This window comes from Cricetulus griseus, assembly GCF_003668045.3.
Source record: "Cricetulus griseus strain 17A/GY chromosome 1 unlocalized genomic scaffold, alternate assembly CriGri-PICRH-1.0 chr1_0, whole genome shotgun sequence".
Lineage (NCBI taxonomy): Eukaryota > Metazoa > Chordata > Mammalia > Rodentia > Cricetidae > Cricetulus > Cricetulus griseus.
In genome coordinates, this window is record NW_023276806.1 from 222,277,778 (window position 1) to 222,298,437 (window position 20,660).

The 20,660-nt window shown below is 42.3% G+C and overlaps 1 protein-coding gene across 1 annotated transcript; it reads left to right on the forward strand.

Moving 5' to 3' along the window:
• The first annotated feature begins 2,086 nt into the window (after nucleotides 1–2,086).
• On the forward strand, nucleotides 2,087–20,199 carry LOC100762189 (lanosterol 14-alpha demethylase). Its single transcript, XM_027389813.2, has 10 exons — nucleotides 2,087–2,388; nucleotides 3,994–4,092; nucleotides 5,753–5,929; nucleotides 7,377–7,503; nucleotides 8,739–8,913; nucleotides 11,006–11,125; nucleotides 11,438–11,633; nucleotides 15,576–15,671; nucleotides 16,142–16,310; nucleotides 18,855–20,199. Exons 1-10 carry the CDS (start codon nucleotides 2,215–2,217, stop codon nucleotides 19,031–19,033), a joined length of 1,512 nt encoding a protein of 503 aa, XP_027245614.1. The 5' UTR covers nucleotides 2,087–2,214; the 3' UTR covers nucleotides 19,034–20,199.
• The last annotated feature ends 461 nt before the right edge of the window (nucleotides 20,200–20,660 follow it).

Consider the following 20,660-nt stretch of genomic DNA (forward strand, 5'->3'; position numbering starts at 1 on the left):
TGATTGCAAAAATGTAATTACTGCCTATTTGTTGTGTAAGATGGCATAAGATGCATTGCCATACTTTTTTATGTTCTTCAAACAAATCCTCCTTCACAGATAAATTTTAAAAATTTGGCTGGCTGTTGTGGTACATACCTTTAATCCTAGCACTCCAGAGGCAGAGGCAGGTGGATCTCTGTGAGTATAGGGTCACCCTGGTCTACACAGAGAGTTCCACACCTGCCAGGGCTGTATCTCAAAAACGATCAACAGCATAATTTTTTATGTCACTTTCCCTCTGATCTATATTTAAAGATTTTGATATTTTAGGACAATTAGAGATTCATGATGTTCTGAGTTATGTCTCTTTGGGTTATGGTATAAGGGCTAAAGTTAACCTGTAAGCGCCATTTGCTCAAGGACAGATAACTTCCTGGAATTCTGGGAGCTGTTGTTCTTGTGAGATAGCAAGTCATGTATTTTGACTTTGATAAACAAGTTTGGTTGTAACTTCCTGGACTGCTGGAGGCTGTTGTTCTTGTGAATAAATAAGTCATGTATTTTCACTTCAGTAAACAAGTTTTGTTGCCCCAACTGCTTGCTCATGTGGTGGTGTAGGTGGGAGATGTGTAGGCAGGGATTATGTCAGGATGTATGCTTGTCCCTAATTGGACAAAGGCTGCAAGTACCATAGCTTTGTGGCTTTAGTCTTTATAGGAGCCTGTCTTACATAGCTTTCAGCCATTTTCTGGGAATCCTGGGTATGTGTCTGGCCAGTGTCATCTTACTGGTCAGTATTAAAGAAAGCTCATTTTAATTGGATGATCGTAGAAGTCTTTCTCCTTGCCATTTTCAGATTTAGCAATGGCCTGAACTCACTCAATAAATCATCCAGTGGCACACAGGACAAGCCTGGAAACAGGGTGATCAGTGTTCCTGATGTAGTAACACAGATTCTAATGACGAGGCTCTTAACCTAAAGCAGTGCAATAAAACCGGAGTATTACAAGATTGATGCCTGATAAGGGGAAGGAGCAAAATGGTGCACAGACCTTCTTAGATAGGCACGATGGGAAGGCTGGTAGGCAGAGGCCTGGGAGGAGATGAGTTTGGTTTGGGGCTTCAGTAAACCGTTAAAGTAAAATGTGAGCTGTCCAGGTAGAATTATTTGGAAGGCCGCTGGGGAATCTTAACTCATTCCCCGGGGATCTTCCTTGCATTTTGTCTCATCCACGCTTAGCCAAACCCCAGCTCTTAACCCTGGCTGAATAAATAAATGTAGCTGTTTAAGACCTCACTGTGAAGATCAGGAAGGAGGGTTAAATAAGGAAGCACGTCATCAGAGATGCTTTATTTGAAGTGCGTTTGGTCAGGGTAACTCCTGCTTCACATATAGCAAGCAAACTGCCGGGATGCGGGCATGGGGCACCTCTGGCCTCAGTTTACTAGTGACATCTGTATTTATTTTGGAAGACTTTTTTGGCACAACGGCACACTACACAACTATCACTTGCTAACTATGCGGCCCTACAGGAACAACCTGTCAAACAGACTGTAACTGGGCAGTACCGGTGGTGACCTGATGGGCTCACCCTCCAGTCTGCTCCTGCAGGACAAGTGTTTCCCCACGTCGCCGACGGCAGGGCTCACGAAGCGCCGAGCTCTGCAAGCCAGGGAGGTGACACCACCGCGGGATAGGTGCAGCGGCCCGCGTCCCACAGAGTGGGCGGTGCCCCGGGGCCGCCAGTCCCGCTGACGCCACATAGGCCGAGATCACCTCAGTGCGCGTGGTGCAATCACAGAGCGCTTCGCCTCCGCCACCGCCCGCCACCACGCCGGTCCGAGATCCCTCCGCCAGATCCTCCCGCGCCCGCTCCCCGCGCCGTGCTCCTGGGGCGCACGGCTCCTTCCTCGCGGCTCGCGGTCCTCTGGGCGTGGCCCGCGCCTGCAGCGATCGTTCCCCCGTGACCCAGTGCCATAGGCAAAAGCCCACATCCCCGGGTCCCCTCCGTGGCGCAAGGATCCCGGTACCCATCGGGGGCGTGGCCACCAGGAGGCCCCGCCCTGTCTGTGACGTGCCGGTGGCGCGCGGTGGGTGTGGGAGGTGCCCGGGCCTGTAGAGACCCGGAGGCCGAGGCCGCCTCCCGACGCCCACCTGCCGGCTTCTCCTGCTCCATCTTCTCCGGGAAGCGGCGGCGACCTCGGCCTCCGGCTGGCGAAGCGGCGGCCGGGATGGTGCTGCTGGGCTTGCTGCAGTCGGGCGGCTCGGTGCTGGGCCAGGCGATGGAGCAGGTGACAGGCGGCAACCTGCTCTCCACGCTTCTCATCGCCTGCGCCTTCACGCTCAGCCTGGTCTACCTGTTCCGCCTCGCCGTGGGCCACATGGTCCAGCTGCCCGCCGGCGCGGTACGTGCACCCCAGGGCCTCCCTCTCGGTCCGCGCCCGGGACGAGCGAGCGAGCGAGCGGGCCCGGGGGCGCTGGCGGGGGAGGGCGCCCCGGGAGCCGGGTGGAGGCTGCAGACAGACGTCCGCGCTGCTGCAGATCTCGTCTTTGCCGGCGGCGGCGGGGGTCTCGCTGGCCCCCAGTTCGGGGCTGTGCCGTTTGTGCGGCGGCAGTGGCCTTGGCCGTCGGGCCGGGAGCGTGCTTTGAGCGTTTGCAGGCAGCCATACCGATGGATGCTCGCACTGGTGGCCGCGCTGGGGCAAGTGGCTAGTCGGGTGGTCTTGGCAGTGCGGAATGCTGCGCTGGCTTTCCTGCTTCCCGTCGAGGGGTGCAGGCTGTTTGTGAGGTCCCGGATGGCGAGTACTGGGCAGCTGCGACCCTGGTGGCCGTCACTCTCGATACTGTCTTGTGTGTTTAGTATCCTGTGTACTATTGTGCATGATGGCGGTTAGCATCAGTGTTAGCGAGATTGCAGCCAGTTCGTAGGTGACTGAGGACAGTATGGTAAGGGCCTTCCTGAGATACTGTTGAAATAATGTAGCCTAGCAAACCGGTAGCTTCAAGTCTCCCAAATGTATATGATGAATGCCCTCACGTTTTCGGGAAATCACCCTTTTGAAACTGACAATGGAATGTAAAAAAACTGCACTGTTCCCAGACTGGGCTCCAACCAAGTTGCTTTAAAAATTATTTTTGTTAGAGCTCAAGCAAGCACTAGGCAGTTACTATTTCTTTTAATAGATATGCGATTTTAAAAGCATTTCTTTTTTCTTTGAGATGGGGTCTTGTAGCCCAGGATGGCAGGGAACTTGCTATGTAGTCATAGTTCACCTTGGCATGTCTTCCAGCCTTCACCACTTGGGTGGTAAGTTTACAAGTGTGCATTATACACCCAGTTTCTACACTACCTTGAGGAGATTGTATTTGTCACTGGAAAGACAAAGGAACTTTATTCTAAAGTACTGTGAGGTTTTGGTGTTTTTGAGACCACCAAAGATTAGAGGAACATCATGCATTTTCATCATTGCAGGATTTTCCTCACAGAGCTTCTTGCAATCTGCCAATCTCATTTTGTGGCATCTAAAGCCCCACTAAGACTAATGCTATAGAATTCCTGCTGGGGAAAAGTTCATTCTCTCTAATTTTGGTGGATCTAGCTATCTGAAGTCAGAGAAGCATGACAAACTTCCTTTGCCCTGTAAACGTGAGAAACATTTTCTTTTCTGTAGGTTACTATCTGGCTTTTTCTGTTCCAGAGAAAGTCAGGCAAGACTCTGGGATTGAAGGGAATGCTAGCAAACTGCAGAAGCCATAGAACTGCAATCAACTCTTCTCTTTGTTTGCTCCACTAATGACTGGAAAGTTGCCTGAAGCCTCAATAATATTGGGCAGTTTTTGTTAGTTACTAATATTTAAAACTGCAGTGCTCTTCTGCCTAGTCATTTCTGTTTTGAGTTCTTTTTGACTTCTATAAATATACTTCTAAAAAAAACCCACTAATCTCAAGTTGGCTCTCGAATGAAACTCTTAATTAAATGAAAACTAAATTTTTTTTTCTTCTTTTGCAGAAAAGTCCGCCATACATTTTCTCTCCAATTCCATTCCTTGGTCATGCAATAGCATTTGGGAAAAGTCCAATTGAGTTCCTGGAAAATGCATATGAGAAGGTAAGTCTTTTAAGTGACTGGAGGTGGAGAAATTAGTTTAGAAAAGTGGTTTTCTTTAAATAGAAAGACATTAAAAAATATTGTACTCTCCCTGCTTATTGCATTATTGAAAACATCGCTGGTTTAAGAGATTAGAAAGGGCTTGTTGACTCAATTAGCTTTCCAGGGAGTTTGTCCCAGGATAGTAGCTGAGATGCAAGGAACCCTGAATTTCTAACAATTAAGTTTTACAAGTTGTCCTAAATTTTATCTTCACTAATTATACTCAAAGTTGCCACCCACTTTTCTTAATCTTGTGTCTTTGGAATTTTCTGTGTCTCATCCATTGTTCTGTCCGTCCTGTGCGATTTCACTCTCCACTTGGAGGATGTGGACATTTTCATCCTTGCTTCTTCCCTTTGTAAACAGTGCTTTTGCATCAGACCAGCCATTTGTTTCAAAGGCCTGCTTTGGACTTCTTATTTCAATCTATCCTTTGTTTTCATGTAATTTAAACTAATCTTTGAGAATGTCATAAGTGTATACAATGGATTTCACTCGTATTTGCTCCCACTCCCTTTTCCAATTCCTCCTTGATCCTCCCCCATGGCTCTTTCTCAACTTTTACGTCTGTCTATAAACCATGGGTATGGGCCGATTCATTAGATCATGGGAAAGCTACTTGGGGCCACACTCTTAAAAACCTGACTCTCCATCCCACAACAGCCGTGAGTTGTCAGTAGAGGTTGGGGCTTGTGTGCCCCTCCTGCATCCAAAGTGTATTCTCAATACTTGTAAGATTTAGTTTTGAGTCTACGGAGGCCTGTGTGTCTCTTAGTATCTGTACCTAAATGCATTTGTTTGCCAAGGCCAGGAGAGGCCATTAGATCCCTTAGAGCCACAGCTACAGTTGTGAGCTGCCCACTGTGGGTGCTGGGAACTGAACTCAGGTCCTCTGCAAGAGCAGCACACAGAGTTTGCTCTGTTCTTATAGCACACTTTGCCTGATTTACTTGTGCAAGTACTTTCCCTGTAATGATTCTTTGACTTCATTGATTCATGGGTAATGGAGGTCAAACTCAGGTCATTGGGCTTGATGGCAAGTGATTTTACCATCAGCCACCCAAAATTAGTTTTTAACAAAAAGGGAAAAAGTATATTATAAATGTTGATTAAAGAATTCTATATAGCCAGCCAGGCGGTGGTGGCACACATCTTTAATCCCAGCACTGGGGAGGCAGAGGCAGGAGGATCTCTGTGAGTTGGAGACCAGCTTGGTCTACAAGAGCTAGTTCCAGGACAGCTTCCAAAGCCATAGAGAAACCCTGTTTCGAAAAACCAAAAAAAAAAAAAAAAAAAAAAAAATTCTATATAGCTAACTTAAAACAATAATTAAAACAACTTGCATATTACTTCTGTATCCAATATCAGTGTTAGCTGAGCCAACACTGTGGCATCCAATGATAGAATACATTAGAGGTCTGATATTTGGCATGGTAGAAACTATTTTCAGGGTAAACTGTGAAAAAGAATTAATATATTTTTATATTGCTTTTGTGATGAAGACAGGCGGTGAAATGTGGCCAGATGAAACAGTTGTTTAAAGTTTATGAGTACTTGTAACTTTTTTATTATTCTGGGACGTAAGGAATGGTTCTGTAACAGCACTTCTCTCTTTCAGTATGGACCCGTGTTTAGCTTCACCATGGTGGGCAAGACATTTACCTATCTTCTGGGGAGTGATGCAGCTGCACTGCTTTTCAATAGCAAAAACGAAGATCTGAACGCGGAGGATGTCTACAGTCGGCTGACCACACCCGTATTTGGGAAGGGCGTTGCATACGATGTGCCAAATGCAGTAGGTGACACCTCTCCCCTGCAGAGAAGACAGATTAAACCACAGTAGACTAGTTCAGCTAGTTGTGTGACACGGGACTAATTTATTCCTTGGCTTAAGAAATCTGAAATTTTGCTGGGCGTTGGTGGCGCATGCCTTTAATCCCAGCACGGGGGAGTCAGAGGCAGGCGGATCTCTGTGAATTCCAGACCAGCCTGGTCTCCAGAGTGAGATCCAGGACAGCTTGGGATACACAGAGAAACCCTGTCTCGGAAGGAAAAAGGAAAAGGAAAGAAATCTGAAGTTTTGTGATATTTGAAAAGAAACCCTGGAGAGCTGTGTAAGGAATGAGTGTTGTGTTTTCTATGTGTTTGGCAAGGCTAAACAAAATTTTAGATCGTTTTCCTATATAAAGAAATGGAATCAATAGTGATTTAGCATATTGGAATTTGACTTGAGAGAGGAGCAAGCAAATATCACTATTTCATCAAAAGAACTTCTTACTACGGCTTGGTGTTCTAGCCCAAGATCTTTGAATTGGAAATTGTTGACTTCAGAACTCAGCCAACATTGGTGGCTCATACCTGTTACCTCAGCATTTGGGAGCTTGATGCAGGAGACTTTTGAGCTCAAGCCCAACATGGACTATAGTGTGAGACCTGGTCTTCAAAAGCAAATCTCTTTTTATGTGTCTCCTTGGGTATGGAATACTTTTAATTATATGTTTACCTGCTCCCAATTGAACGTATTGAAGTATTATGAGGAGAACATAATTAACAGTTTCAGTTGCCTGGTGAACTTTGGCTAGAGCCATACTGGGCTAGCCCACATGAGTATGGCAGTTAAAAGTCAATATTAATGTTTCAGGGGCTGGGAGAAGAATGTCTCCCTTTTGTTCAAAATCAAAGGCTTTCAAAAAATTTTGCTCCAATTTGTCTCTTTATTATTTTAAACATATTTTATTAGGGTTTTTTATTAGTTTTTAAAATTTAAATGTCTCAAAGGGCTACTAGTTATTTTAACAAAATTATTTTACTCAGGCTGTTCTAAACTTCTGGATGATACTGTCAGTGATGAGTGATATCTAGAAATAATGATAACATAATAGTGAGGTATAATGGACTTTGGGGAGGTGTTGATTGGATTAGAAGGATTAGAAGATAACTAGGATAGAGTGGGCCCCTGAGTAAAGAGTGGTGGGATATTAGAAGGTGAGAGGTAGGATTCCTGATGTATCATTTTCTAGGTCTCAGAGAGAGAGCCCCCCCTTTAAAAATATGTTATATTAATATATGGATGATCTTAAGTTTCCATATATGGTTTAGTTTTTAGAAATCCTGTTAATGGTTTTATTTTCAAATTTAAGAATGTTTTCTTTGTTATGTAGTTAGAATAACCTGCTGTATCATAGAGTAAAATACAAATGTATTTCAATGTTGTATACCTTAATTCTTTTGTTTTTTTGAAGGTGTTTTTGGAACAGAAGAAAATGTTAAAAAGCGGCCTTAACATAGCGCACTTTAAGCAGTATGTTTCTATAATTGAAAAAGAAACAGTGGAATACTTCCAGAGTTGGGGAGAAAGTGGAGAAAGGAGTAAGCAAAATCACTGCATTTTTCCTATTTTCTGTTTGTGTGTATGTACAGAACAAAGCACAGTATTGTAGAACTATGGTGAATCTAATGGGGGTTGTAATGTCAAACACAGCCTATAGTGTTTGTCTAAGTATTGATTTCAGAGAGCCAGTTGGAGCATCTATGCCAGGAACACTGTCTGCTTGTAGGTCAGTGGGACCCAAGGCAGCAGCTGATGTTGGCCATCAGCTCCTATAAAAGGTGTATGAACTTTATTTTTACTACACCTGGAGCTCGTGTGGTGTGTTTTCTAGTCACAGAAGCCATTGATGTGTACATTAAAATGCCTTTATTTATTTGTGAAGGGCCTTGCTGTATAGTTCAGGTTGGCATCAAACTAGGGGTCTTCCTGCCTCTGCCTCCTGAATGCTAGGGTTACAGGCATGATCTCACTTAAGACAAATAATTGTGGCACATGCTTGGAATCCTAGCACTTGGGAAGTGGAGGCAGAAGGATTAGGAGTTTGAAGACAGCCTGAGATACATACCACAACCTATGTCAAAACCTACAAGTCTAAAACAAACTCTGAAAATGAGAGGCATGACATTAGAGCACTGGGAGTCCAGCATGTTTTCTGATCTCCTTTTTGGCAAGTCTAACTGGAAAGCCTGATGTTAACTGGAATTTCATTTCACAGTCGTAGAGTTAAACAAGAGAGTTAGATGATCCTTGCACCTTTCAAGTGCCATCCAATGGGCTTACCTGGTGCTTGTGTCCAGTGTGGGGTTACATATAGTTGTTGGTACATACAGCCAAGACTTCCGTGTTTGCTCCTTATTGTCACCTGACCCTTTGGTTTTGGGACTGCCGTTTCTTGGAAATGTCCTCATTAGTCTTCTCATATGCATTGAACAACCTTTTTGTTATTCACAGCTTTTGTGCAGTGATCTGGATATCAGATTACTGCATCTGTTTTTAATAGTCATCTTATCACTTCAAGATGAAGAATTTAGAAATAAGGTGTAGGGGTGTTTTGTTGGCATCACTTTTGGCTGGCCAGAGGGGCAGTGTGAGCAGTGATTAGGACTATTGCCTCCACGGATGGAGATATATATATATATATATATATATATATATATATATATATATATATATTCATATTCCTAATTTTTCTTCACAATTTCTTTATATGGTCAAGAACATATTTTGAAAGCTTTTTGGAAATTGTAATGAAATGATCTTTTCTTCCCCTTAGATGTGTTTGAGGCGCTTTCTGAGCTCATAATTTTAACAGCTAGCCATTGTTTACACGGAAAGGAAATTAGAAGTCAACTCAATGAGAAGGTGGCCCAGCTGTATGCAGATTTGGATGGAGGTTTTAGCCATGCTGCCTGGCTGTTGCCAGGTTGGCTGCCTCTGCCTAGCTTCAGGTATGGATAAGGACCACTTTGCACTTGGCTGACTTTCCACAGTTAACTGTACTATTTGTGTGCTTTCAGATTTGGACCTGTTAGGATCCTCTGTTTTATTAGCATTCAAAACAGATTATATGGCGAGCTTGTTCAAAGTAAGCTTTATGTTATTTGAGAAGGTAGTTTCTTGTCTATAGTAATATTTTGCTAACCTAATATAGTCTTTGTACTCCAAGAAGTTTCTGAGCTGTACTTAGAGCTGCAACCTTTTAAAGCCCTTTTAAAATGTCTTTTATGCTTTTTCTAGAACTTCTCTTGTGATCTTTCTTTTGGATGTCTGTGCTTTTCTTGGATTTTGTCTCCTTGCCAACTGTACTGTAGTTTCCTTAAGGACAGGGACTGTCCCTGATGCAAAGAAATGTGGCTTTAGGACTTGGTGTGGCGCTCAGGCCCTGATAAGGTCTGTTTTCCCTCCCTTGTTGGGTCATTTCTGTTTCCGTGAGATGGGGGTTAAATTATTGGCTTTGTTCCTTTGATGTCCACTCCTTCTATTTAACAGCCAAACACAGGCTCTGACAGTGAAAGGGCATAGCCCAGAGAGGTTGCCTGGAAGTAAGCACATATAAGGAGCTTTGCAGCTAAAAGCTTCCCTAGAACAGCGCTTTGCTGTATATTATACTGGCACACCCTGCACCGCTCCTCACCCAGTTTGCCAGACATGAGCATCATTTTTTTCTCTACCTCCTCCAATCAATGATTCAGGCCAGAATTCTGGAGCTTCATGTTATAGCCTGATCTTTCCCTGTCTTGCACAAGCCACCTGATTTAGTGAAATGTACTTTTCGGTTTTTTTTTGGTACGAGGGCCTTGGGCATACTAAACACATGCTCTACCACTAAGTCACACCCCTCCCTATTCACTTACTTAAGCAATCCTGACACCCTTGTCTCTCTTTTCCACTCACGTTGTGAGGCTTGAAGTGGATCCTTCCTTCCTGTGAGCATTATCTCAATTGTCTTCAGTAGTAGCCCTTTAAGTGAAATAGGGCAGTTTTTTTTTTTTTTTTTTTTTTTTTTTTTTTTTTTTGGGTTTATCAAGGCTGGGTTTCTCTGTGTAGCTTTGCAGCCTATCCTGGCACTCGCTCTGGAGACCAGGCTGGCCTCGAACTCACAGAGATCTGCCTGCCTCTGCCTTTCAAGTGTTGGGATTAAAGGCGTGCACCACCAACGCCCGGCTTAGGGCAGTTTTTATTAGAGTGCTTGATGGGCTTTCAGGCCTCAATATTGCTCTTTTAAAATAAAGGTTTTATCGTTAAGTCTCTGACCTCCCTCCCTCTCTCTCTCTCTCTCTCTCTCTCTCTCTCTCTCTCTCTGTGTGTGTGTGTGTGTGTGTGTGCACAAATGTGGTGTTCACAGAGGCTAACGGCATTATCTGGCAGCTCAAACAGCTTGTTGCTCCAGCTTCAGGATTGCTCTTGGAGCTAGAGTGACAGGCTGTTTGAGCCATCAAAGGTGGGTTCTTGGAATTCAACTCCCAACCACCGTAAGAGTACTGAACTACCAAGCCATCGTCTCAGCCTCAAGAGTGCTTGGTTTTAGATCTAGCTATGTCTGTTGTATGGAGTTGCTTATGGATTGGAGGACAAGGCATGAGCTTCACAGTTCTTCCTATGCAATGAGCACTCTGACAAAAGGAAATGTTTTGGGGGGTTGAGCTTGTGTTTTGAACCTACGAGGATTTTTCTCCCTATAAAAATAATGCAGTTTTAGAAAGCGAGAAGTTGAGTAAAATCCTATGAAAGCCAGTGTGATTTGGTGTCTGTGAAGACTGATTTGGAAAAAATTAGAATCCCTTGTTAATTTAACATGAACTGGGAAATGCTTGTGAGGGAATGTCATGTCTATGTATCTAGGTAGTGCGTTAGTATGAGCTGTGTATGACTATCCTTGCCCTAAGGATTGTCGGCATTCCTAGCAATGTGAGTTTGCAACTCCCTTCTTTTCTGGTTCTGAGTTTCTGTTACTTCCTTCAGTCAGTAAAATTAATGTTTTATTATTGGTATTGGTTTTAAATGCTACTCTATTGAAAATACTCTGGTTTCAAATTATAGACGCAGGGACAGAGCCCATCGGGAAATCAAGAATATTTTCTACAAAGCCATCAAGAAACGCAGGCAGTCAGAAGAAAAAGTTGATGACATTCTCCAAACGTTACTAGACTCCACATACAAGTAAGACACATCAGATCACACGTTAAACTGAAGAAAGAAATTGTACAATGAATTGATACTTGTAAACTGTTGAGATCTTAAGCACTGGGCCCACATGCCTTATTGTAATGCCAGCAGCTGGCATGGGGAACGTCTGCAAATCAACTGGCAGGAATTATCTTGTAATCCATGTCATGCTTTCTCCTGGTTTGTTTCTACTGGGAGGGGATCCGGGGACCCTGATTGGTAGTAGGTAAAGAAAAGAGTCTATTGTGTCTGGAAACTGTTAATATTAACTGTCTGCTAAATGTTAAGTGTGTGATTCATCCCCAGGGATGGGAACCCTCTGACAGATGATGAAATAGCAGGGATGCTCATCGGCCTGCTACTCGCAGGGCAGCACACCTCCTCCACCACCAGTGCCTGGATGGGCTTCTTCTTGGCCAGAGATAAACCACTTCAAGAAAAGTGCTTCTTAGAACAGAAAGCAGTGTGTGGCGAGGACCTGCCTCCCTTAACTTATGAGCAGGTTTGTGCACAGTTTGAGGCTTTCTGTTCACTAGAGATTCAACTGGTAGGCTTTTAGAAACCTTTCTCCAACCTTAGGTAAAAGTCAGATCCGAGTTACTGCTTCTCTAAGCCTCTCAGGTGGATTTTGTACGAGGTTTTAGAGCTCTTGGCCCATTTCTTTGGTGCTTGGCTTTAATGTCTGGCCTCTGAACATGGAGTATATCGCAGAATACTGTGTTTTTATGAAGTGCAGGAGACTTGGATTACATGGAATTCTATGGGCTGTGCTAGGGCAGAGATGTCCCCAAATGGTAATGTCAGTATTTGGGGCTAGAAATTGATAGAGGCACTGCACCCAGCTCGTGGGGTATGACAGCAGAGGAGAGCTCACTGTGTAACTGGGCAGCTACTTCTGAAGCTCACCCTGGTCTTACCATTTTCCTCTTATAGTTTGTTTTGACACTTTATTAAAATGGTATGTTACATTCAGATATTCTTAAATTCCTGGGATAAATCCGTGTGTGTGTGTGTGTGTGTGTGTGTGTGTGTGTGTGTGTGTGTGTGTGTTGTGTGTGTGTGTGTGTGTGTATGTGTGTGTGTATGTGTGTGTGTATGCTTCTTAATTTTGTTTGCTAGGAATAACCAGATACAAACATATATAAACATACAGTAAAGAATATAATAGAGGATATATATTGTAGTTTGATTGTGTCATCTTTGAGTGGTAATATGCCAGCTACCTCTTAGGAATTAACTTTCTTCTTCACAAATTAACCTTAATCCCTTCAGAGCGTCATGTCTTTAATGACCACCCATTATTAGGCTTTTTAAAATGCTCCATTACTTCTTGCCATCACTATGTGAAGCTTTGGGGAACACTTTTTTTGGGGGAAGGAAGAGAGTTTAACTGTGTAGCTCTTGGCTGACGTAGAACTTGCAATGTAGACCAGGCTGTCCTCAAGCTCAAGAGGTCCCTGCATTGGCTTCCTGAGTGCTAGTGGCTGGTGAACATATTTAACGACTTCCAAATGTAACAGTGGGTTAAGCTTCATCCAAGTTCGGGGCATCATTGTCTCCAATAATATTCTACAATATGCACATACTGCATGTTACTTAGTCATTTGTCTATTATTTAGACATTAGGTTACCTCCTGTCTGTGAGGTACATACTTAGGAGTGGCTTGCTGGGTCACGTAGCAACTACGTGTTTGATGTACTGAGCTGCTATAATGTTTTCCAAGCATTGGCTCCCTCTTAAGCTCATCAACAGTATTGACCTGAGCTCTGATGCTCACTTGTGCTTGTTGCCTGTCCTGGCTGTAATGCATGTGAAGTGGTCTTTTGAGCTGAGTGCCTTTTCCCTGATGGCTAAGATGAGTAGTCTGCGATGTTTTCTTAGGAGATGTCTGGTCAGATCCTGCCCCTTTGTATTATAGGCTGTCTTTCCCTGTCCCGAGCATGTGTGTGTTTTCAAAAGGGGTGAAGACTTCCTAACCCTGATGCTTTCCTCTTAATCTCCTCATACTTTCGGTTCTTTGACCTGTTTTGAATTCAATTGGAATATAATGAGTGATGAGACCACTGTACCTGCTTTGTATGTAGAAATCCATTTGTCTCAGTACTCTTTGTTGGAAAGACTGATTTCGCCCTGAATGGTCTTGTTAAACTATTGGCCATAAAGTGAGGGTTTATTTGAACCCTGAATTCCACTCTATCAAGCTGGGTGTCTAGCCCATGTGTTAGCTGTGTTTACTTTTGTGACTTTTGAATTTCCCAAGTGTGACTCTCATCTTTTCCAACTCTTATAGATATTCCTAGCTCCTTCGATGTTAGAGTCAGCTTACCAATTTCTGCAAACTTGAGATTGATTGCACTGCATGTACATATTATGTGGGGAGTATTGCCACCCGAACACTATCTGTTTTTTAGGCAGACCCCATGAATATAGATAGCCTCATGGCGTAGCTTTTCTATTGTGTGTGCGTGCATGCACCATGCTACATAGGGGGTGTTCCAAGAACATCATGGAGGGCGGCTTCTCTCTGCTGTGTGAGTTCCAGGGATTGAACTCACATTATCAAGCTTGGCAGTAAATGGATTTTCCTGCTGAGCCATCTTGCCCAGCCCTTAAGTATTCTTTTGATGTTCGTTCTCCTGCCAGTTCAAATCTGCTATTGCTCTACTCTGGTGAAAATTTTATTTCCACCTCTCAGTTCCTGAATTTCTATATTGTTAATATAATCTATCATTCCCTATTTGGCGAGGCGTTGTCATATTGTTTCATACTTTAGTTCTTTAGGCCTAATTTTCTTTTTGCTCTTTGAATGTGTTTATTAATAGTCTATTGAAATTTATCTAGTAAGTTCAGTGTCTTTCCTTATTGGAGATTGTGGTCCATGGCTGCCCATTACCTTCTGTAGTTTTCAGGATGGCAGCTGCACAAACTTAGCTCGGCAGGTCTGGTCCCTGAGGTCACTTGGTAGCTTCTGAGGTGGTAGGAGAGGGAGAGGAAGGGTCGAGAGAGGTGGCCAGCAGGGAAAATGGACATGTCCTGTGTCCCTCCAGGTGGCCTCTGACTGCTCTGCCATTGATGATTTCTGTTCTGTTCTATTCATTACTAAATTTGAATGTCCTGTAAGAGGCTAGTCGCTTTAGTTTAAAAAAAAAAAAAAACATTTCAGGGATAGTTCCCATTAATCTGCCTTGTGTGGTTGGTACATATGAGCTGCAGTTCTTATTTTCCTTTGTCGGTAAAGTTTCTAGTATTTTTGTTGAACTCACTACATTGAAAAGCTGTAGCAACTCTGGAAATGAGATCCCTGCCCCAGAGCTTTGTTCCTTCTCCAGTGTCTGTAATGTGCTACTTTGTATGTTCAGTGACTTTCTTAAAAAGACACACAGGATTATATGAAGTCTGTATTCATCTGTATTCCATGAACTCTGCTGTTTGTTTTTGTGGTCACTTAATCATTAGAGATTTCTTAAATCTTGTTTTTGAGACACCACTATATCTTTCTGACCTGCCTGGAACACATTGTGTAGACCAGCCTGGCTTTGAACTTCCAGAGATCTGCCTGCCTCTGGGATTTAATATGCTGTCAATCCTGGGCATATGGATTAGAGATTTCTTAAACTGTCTTGGACTCCTAGCTTTTGCTGAGGGGTTTGCATGTTCAGGGCATGGTGTCAACAGTCCTTCAGGCGGTTTCAACTCTGCCTTAGGCTTCGGTGGTTGTGTAGCTCACCTGTACAATGCATGTGGCTTCCTGTTAGAACTCTGCAGAAGCTAATTTTCATTTTCCTGGTGTTGTCTTTTTAAGCATCTTGTTTTCTCTCTTAAGTGTATCACTACCTCAGGTACTCAAAATGTTAAATAATGTCTGCTGAATAGTTCTTTTCTCTTTTTTGTTACTGTTTTTGTTGTTTTGATACAAGTTCTCAACCTAGCCCAGGCTGCCTCAGTTTCTGGATGTGGGAGGGAGGTGCCATTATGTCTGGCTATTCTCATGCTTTGCTTTCCAAGGCTCCCGCTGATCTTCAGAAGTGTAAGTGACATGCCAAAGCTTGCTTTTCTCACCAAGATACAACATTTGTTTTCCTTTAAGGGACTTGTGGTAGATTGGTATAGGTCTAATTTGTCGGAAACATCAAATATTATCTAATTTGTCTGAAAAAGTTAGACATGATTTTTGACAATCTCAGCTTCTCAATGAGTGGATTTTATTTGTCCTTAACCAGTACAATTGACCCTCTTCCTGTTATCCTCCCCCCACCCCTGGTCTTTGTCCCACTGTGAGTTAAAACCATGAGTGACTGCCCAGCCATCACGAACCAGTTACCACTGCCCTTTTATTCTCACACTAACTAGGATATTAAAATAATTTCATCCTCCTCGGGAGGTGTGGTGCACATTTTGGGGGGAAACCAGAAATGATCCTTGTATCTTTTTTTTTTTCTTAAGCTGAAGGATCTGAATTTACTTGATCGATGCATAAAAGAAACATTAAGACTGAGACCTCCAATAATGACCATGATGAGAATGGCCAGGACCCCTCAGGTAAGTCTCGACTAGATTTCCCTGCCTAGGGCCCAGTTTTAGAGATTATATTTTAAGTTATAAAAGTAAAAACTCTCATTATTGTAAACATGAAAATTGTTACATATACTTACAGGTAATAAACATGCAACTGTAATTCTAATTGTTATTCATTTTAATTTAACAATTGCAATTTTTAAACATTAAAGGCTTATTTCTTTGTTGACATTAAACATAATATAGCATTTTGTGTGTGAATTATATAGGTCAGGTTAGGAAAGAGTTTTGAAACTACTGTGCCTTGAGCTTGGTTTGTATATATACTTCTATTTAAGTAGTGGGCCACTTGTAAATCACTTTAAGATAATTTATGTGGTTTATCACCATACAGTTTTAAACATAAGTATAGTTCACATGAACACTGTTTAGTGCCTTGTTTGGTACCATGTTGAAACATTCTCTAAAGAAATGTGTTCTTTCTCACTTTGTAGACTGTGGCAGGGTACACTATTCCTCCAGGACATCAGGTGTGTGTTTCTCCTACTGTCAATCAAAGACTGAAAGACTCCTGGGTAGAACGTTTGGACTTTAATCCTGACCGATACTTACAGGATAACCCAGCATCAGGAGAGAAGTTTGCCTATGTACCCTTTGGAGCTGGTAAGAGGACTGATTGCATTTTAGACTGAAGTGTTTGCTTTGGTAACATATCTGTCCTTCAGTAAACAATCCTGAAATTCATTTACCAGAGAAAGGGAGAGGCAGAGGAGAGAGGGGAGTGAGTGGGAGAGGGTGTGTGCATGTGTGCATGTGTTGGGGCGGGGGAGAAGGAGAGGGAGGTCGTTCTTCTGGGGAACAGGACTGCACATTTCTGGGAACAGAATCTTTGTAAAATGGAACATTTCATAAATCTAAGAGTAAATCTTTGAATAATGCTCCTCTGACCCATGTCCTTTTAATTAGTTCCAACCACATGAAGACCTTGATCATTGTCTAATACACTCAACACAGGATACAGAGGATTATAGATTAGCAATTGAATGGGTCATTCGCTCAGCAGTACAGCTTCTGAAATGAGAGAGGAGGCGTCTGTCTGCACTGCGTTCATGTACTGAACTAACTGCTCCTGTACCTTATGTAGCAACATAGTCCGTTTCTGGACAGCTTCCATTATTAAATTCTTGTAATGTCCTGTCGATAGATGGTCCTAAACAGTGTTGGCTTTTCTTCATCTGTTAGTATTTTAGAGTTTCTCCAGCTAACAACCTGGGGACTGAAAGACAAGACTGTCACCTTGTAGTTCTGGAGGCCAGTTGTCTGAAATCAAGGTGTTGGCAGGGCCATACTCTTTCTGAAGGTTTTGAAGCTTTCTTGTCTCTTCCTTGTTGTAGAAATTACTGGCTGCATCTCATTCCAGTCACTGCTCTGTCTTTCCATGTTATTTGCTTATAAATGTGTTTCATGTAACATATTCTTAGCAACCAGCATTTTTCACTTCTTTTGTTGATTCAGTTAGGATACTTCTTTGTGACTATTAACAGTTCTTTAACTTTTTACTTTAAGCCAGACTTCTCTTAAATATGGACCAATCTAAGTGGCTCCCTTAAATGTGGCTCCCACAAGTAAATGCTTAATGGACTATGCAAGTATGGTGATAAGCCATGTTCAATTTTGTTTTTTCTTTAAAAAAATATTTACTACAAAAATATCCCAAGTTTTTCTTTTCTTTACTTTTTTTTTTTTTTTTTTTTTTCCGTTTTCCTTTTTGAGACAGTGTCTTACCATGTATCCTTCCATGGCCTGGACCTGAATCTATAGATCAGGTTGACTTCTAATTTATGGAGACCAGCCTGCCTCTGCTTTCTGAGTGCTGGGATTAAAAACATGTACCAAAATGCTGGGCCCAGCCAAAATGCTCAACTTAAAACAAAATTCATGGCCATAGTGTTTGCCAAGCCTCATGTCAGGATTGTGATTTCTTTCTCTTCTCTTCTCTTCTCTTCTCTTCTCTTCTCTTCTCTTCTCTTCTCTTCTCTTCTCTTCTCTCTTTTCTTTTCTTTTCTTTTCTTTTTTCTTTTCAAGATAGGGTTTCCCTGTATTGCTTTGGAGGTTGCCCTGGAACTCACTCTGTAGACCAGGCTGACCTCAAACACACAGAGATCCACCTGCCTCTGCCTCCATAGTGCTGGGATTAAAGGCATGGGCCACCACCCCCTGGCAGGAATGTGATTTCTTTACTAAACCTTAATGACTTTAGTACTGATGATCTAGGATTGTTTTGATGTGAGAAAGGGATGAGTTTGGTGATTTTTTTTTTCGTTCTTTCTTTCTTTTTTTTTTTTTTTTTTTTTTTTTTTGGTTTTTCGAGACAGGGTTCTCTGTGTAGCTTTGGAGCCTATCCTGGCACTCGCTCTGGAGACCAGGCTGGCCTTGAACTCACAGAGATCCGCCTGCCTCTGCCTCCCGAGTGCTGGGATTAAAGGCCTGAAGCTTGGTGATCCTTAGAGTCTCCTGACACCCACATTTTAGTGTCTTGTTGTTGCTGTGTTTTCTTGGCTTATCTAAGGACCCTTGCTGAGAAGCAGAGAGCCATCAGATTATTTTTTGGGCTCTGTCTATTTTGATCTATTTCTTCATCCTTATCTAGTAGCAGACTGCACTAGTTTCCTGGACCTTTAGTCATTTGATCAAATTTGAAATCAATTTAAATTCTTCACTGTAGTTTTTGGTTTAGGTTGCTCTTGATTTGTTTCCCTGTGCATTTTATAATTCTCCGCTTCTGCATTTGTAGATTTTGGTTTCAGTATAGAAGTTATTTGGGGTGTATTAAATCCCCTTCTGTTATCATTGTAGTGGACATTTGGAGTTTTGACTGACAGGTTCCCTCTGATTTAACACTAGAGCTCTCTTGGGACTGATATTCTACACATATATACACAAGCTAGCTTACTAACTCATGATTTGAGCCTTCTTTATGTCAACCCCAATAATACTCATAAATATGCCATCATAATCGCCATTTTCCTCTAACACTGGGAACAGCTGAGCTTCAAAATGATTTACAGTCTCACTTTATATACACGTTGCCATCCTTCTATTACACTGTTGAATGTCTCCTGCTCGTCTAAAACAAACATCAATCCAGGCCGACATAGGTAAGAATTTAAAACTTTTTCTAATGAAAACTTTTTTTCTTTTAAACAGGACGTCATCGTTGTATTGGAGAAAATTTTGCATATGTTCAAATTAAGACAATTTGGTCTACTATGCTTCGTTTATATGAATTTGACCTCATCAATGGATATTTTCCCAGTGTGAATTATACAACCATGATTCACACCCCTGAAAACCCAGTAATCCGTTACAAAAGAAGATCAAAATGAAAAAGGATCAAGGAACCAGTTTGGGTTTATGACTGCAAGCTGCAGCTGAGAGAATGAAGCTTATGAAACAGCTTTCATTGTGTACTGTTTTTTGAGTGTGTAATTCTGAATTCCAGTTTGTTTTTAAGGCTATATTAACACAGTGATTTTTATCAAATCTAATGGTATTTGAAACAGTTTATAATAATTTTGATAGGATGTGTTTTCATAGGACTTTGTGGAAGCCAAGCTTTTGAGTTAGAAATTGTTTTGGGAAATATTGGTAGTTGGCAGAAGCTAGAGAATACAGTGTTTAGGTATTAACTTCAGAAGGTATTAACTTCACATTTCTCCAGGGAGATTGCTGCTGGAGAGTCTAGGTTTGCAAGTTTACAACTCTTCGAAGACAGGGGTTATTCGTGTATGTGGGCCACTTCTGTGCGTAAAGATGTCAGAGGGTAAGGAATAAGCTCACTGCCAAAGCTTTAGGTGAAATTAAATGCTAAGTAGATGGAGTGATGTGTCCTTTGAAATTTTAACTTGAAGCACTGCTACAGGAAGATGGCAGAGACCACAGACCATGACTTGATAACCATATTTCCTAAAAATTAAATAAACACTAAAGGGTGCTTGTGGATGTTACTGGTCCCACATGGTCATGTTTTGGAGAATCCGTATGGGATTTGACTGTGACTTCTTCAAGGTTTTTTGTGTCCTTTCCAGAATACAGTTAGGGAAGTTTCCATTACTAGGTTTTTAAAAGTGTAAGTTCTTGAGACCAGTGACTTGTGAGCTTTAGCTTAGAATGAGAAATGATACCAGTGGCTGTGTTACTTGGGGGCTGTGTTCAGGATCTTGAACCTAACAGATGGTACCCATGGGCCCAACTGTGTGACATGCTCATCGCCTGTACTAGAGGAGTCAAGATGACTCTGCTGACCTGTGTGATGCTGTAATTCTAGCACTCAAGGCTGAAGCAGGAAGATTTTGAGTTTGAGGCCAACCTAGGCTACATAGCAAGACTGTCTCAAACAAAAAACAAAACAGAAAAACCAAAAACACCCTCCCCCAAATAACACTTTTTCCCCCCAAAGTATGTTACAATTTTAAGAGGCTTGAAGACTTTGTATGAAGGCCCCAATCTCTGCTGTTAAAGGGTTCACATTAAAATTCTCTATGAGATAAACTTTGCTAGTCTCTTAATGGATGGGAACTATGTGCTTCAGTAGGTGAAGTTGGAAGATCTGAGAATTTGGAAACATCCTATTTGTATGACTTAGGTTCCCATTGGTATTGCCTTCAACTATGAATTGAGGCAAGTCAATAGCATTAGCAGCTGCCCATGAGAAATCAGGTATTTTCACAACAGGTGCTAACCTCTCAAGCGTGCTTTCCTCTCCTTTGCTATGGTAGTTGGGAGACCACTTCTAGATCACAGGTGGTGCATTTGCATGCATTAGATCACAGCTTTTATTAAAGCTTGACAACTGTTTCTCTACAATTGATTTTCTTTGCAAACCTGGATATTTTGTCTTTATTAGTCTGAGAAGGGTTCTAGACTTTGATTTGTGGCAGAGTTGTGACCCTTGAGTAAATCTGGTCTGTTTACTGACTGGTTTTAGACTTTGGCGTATTTTCAGTGCTGAGA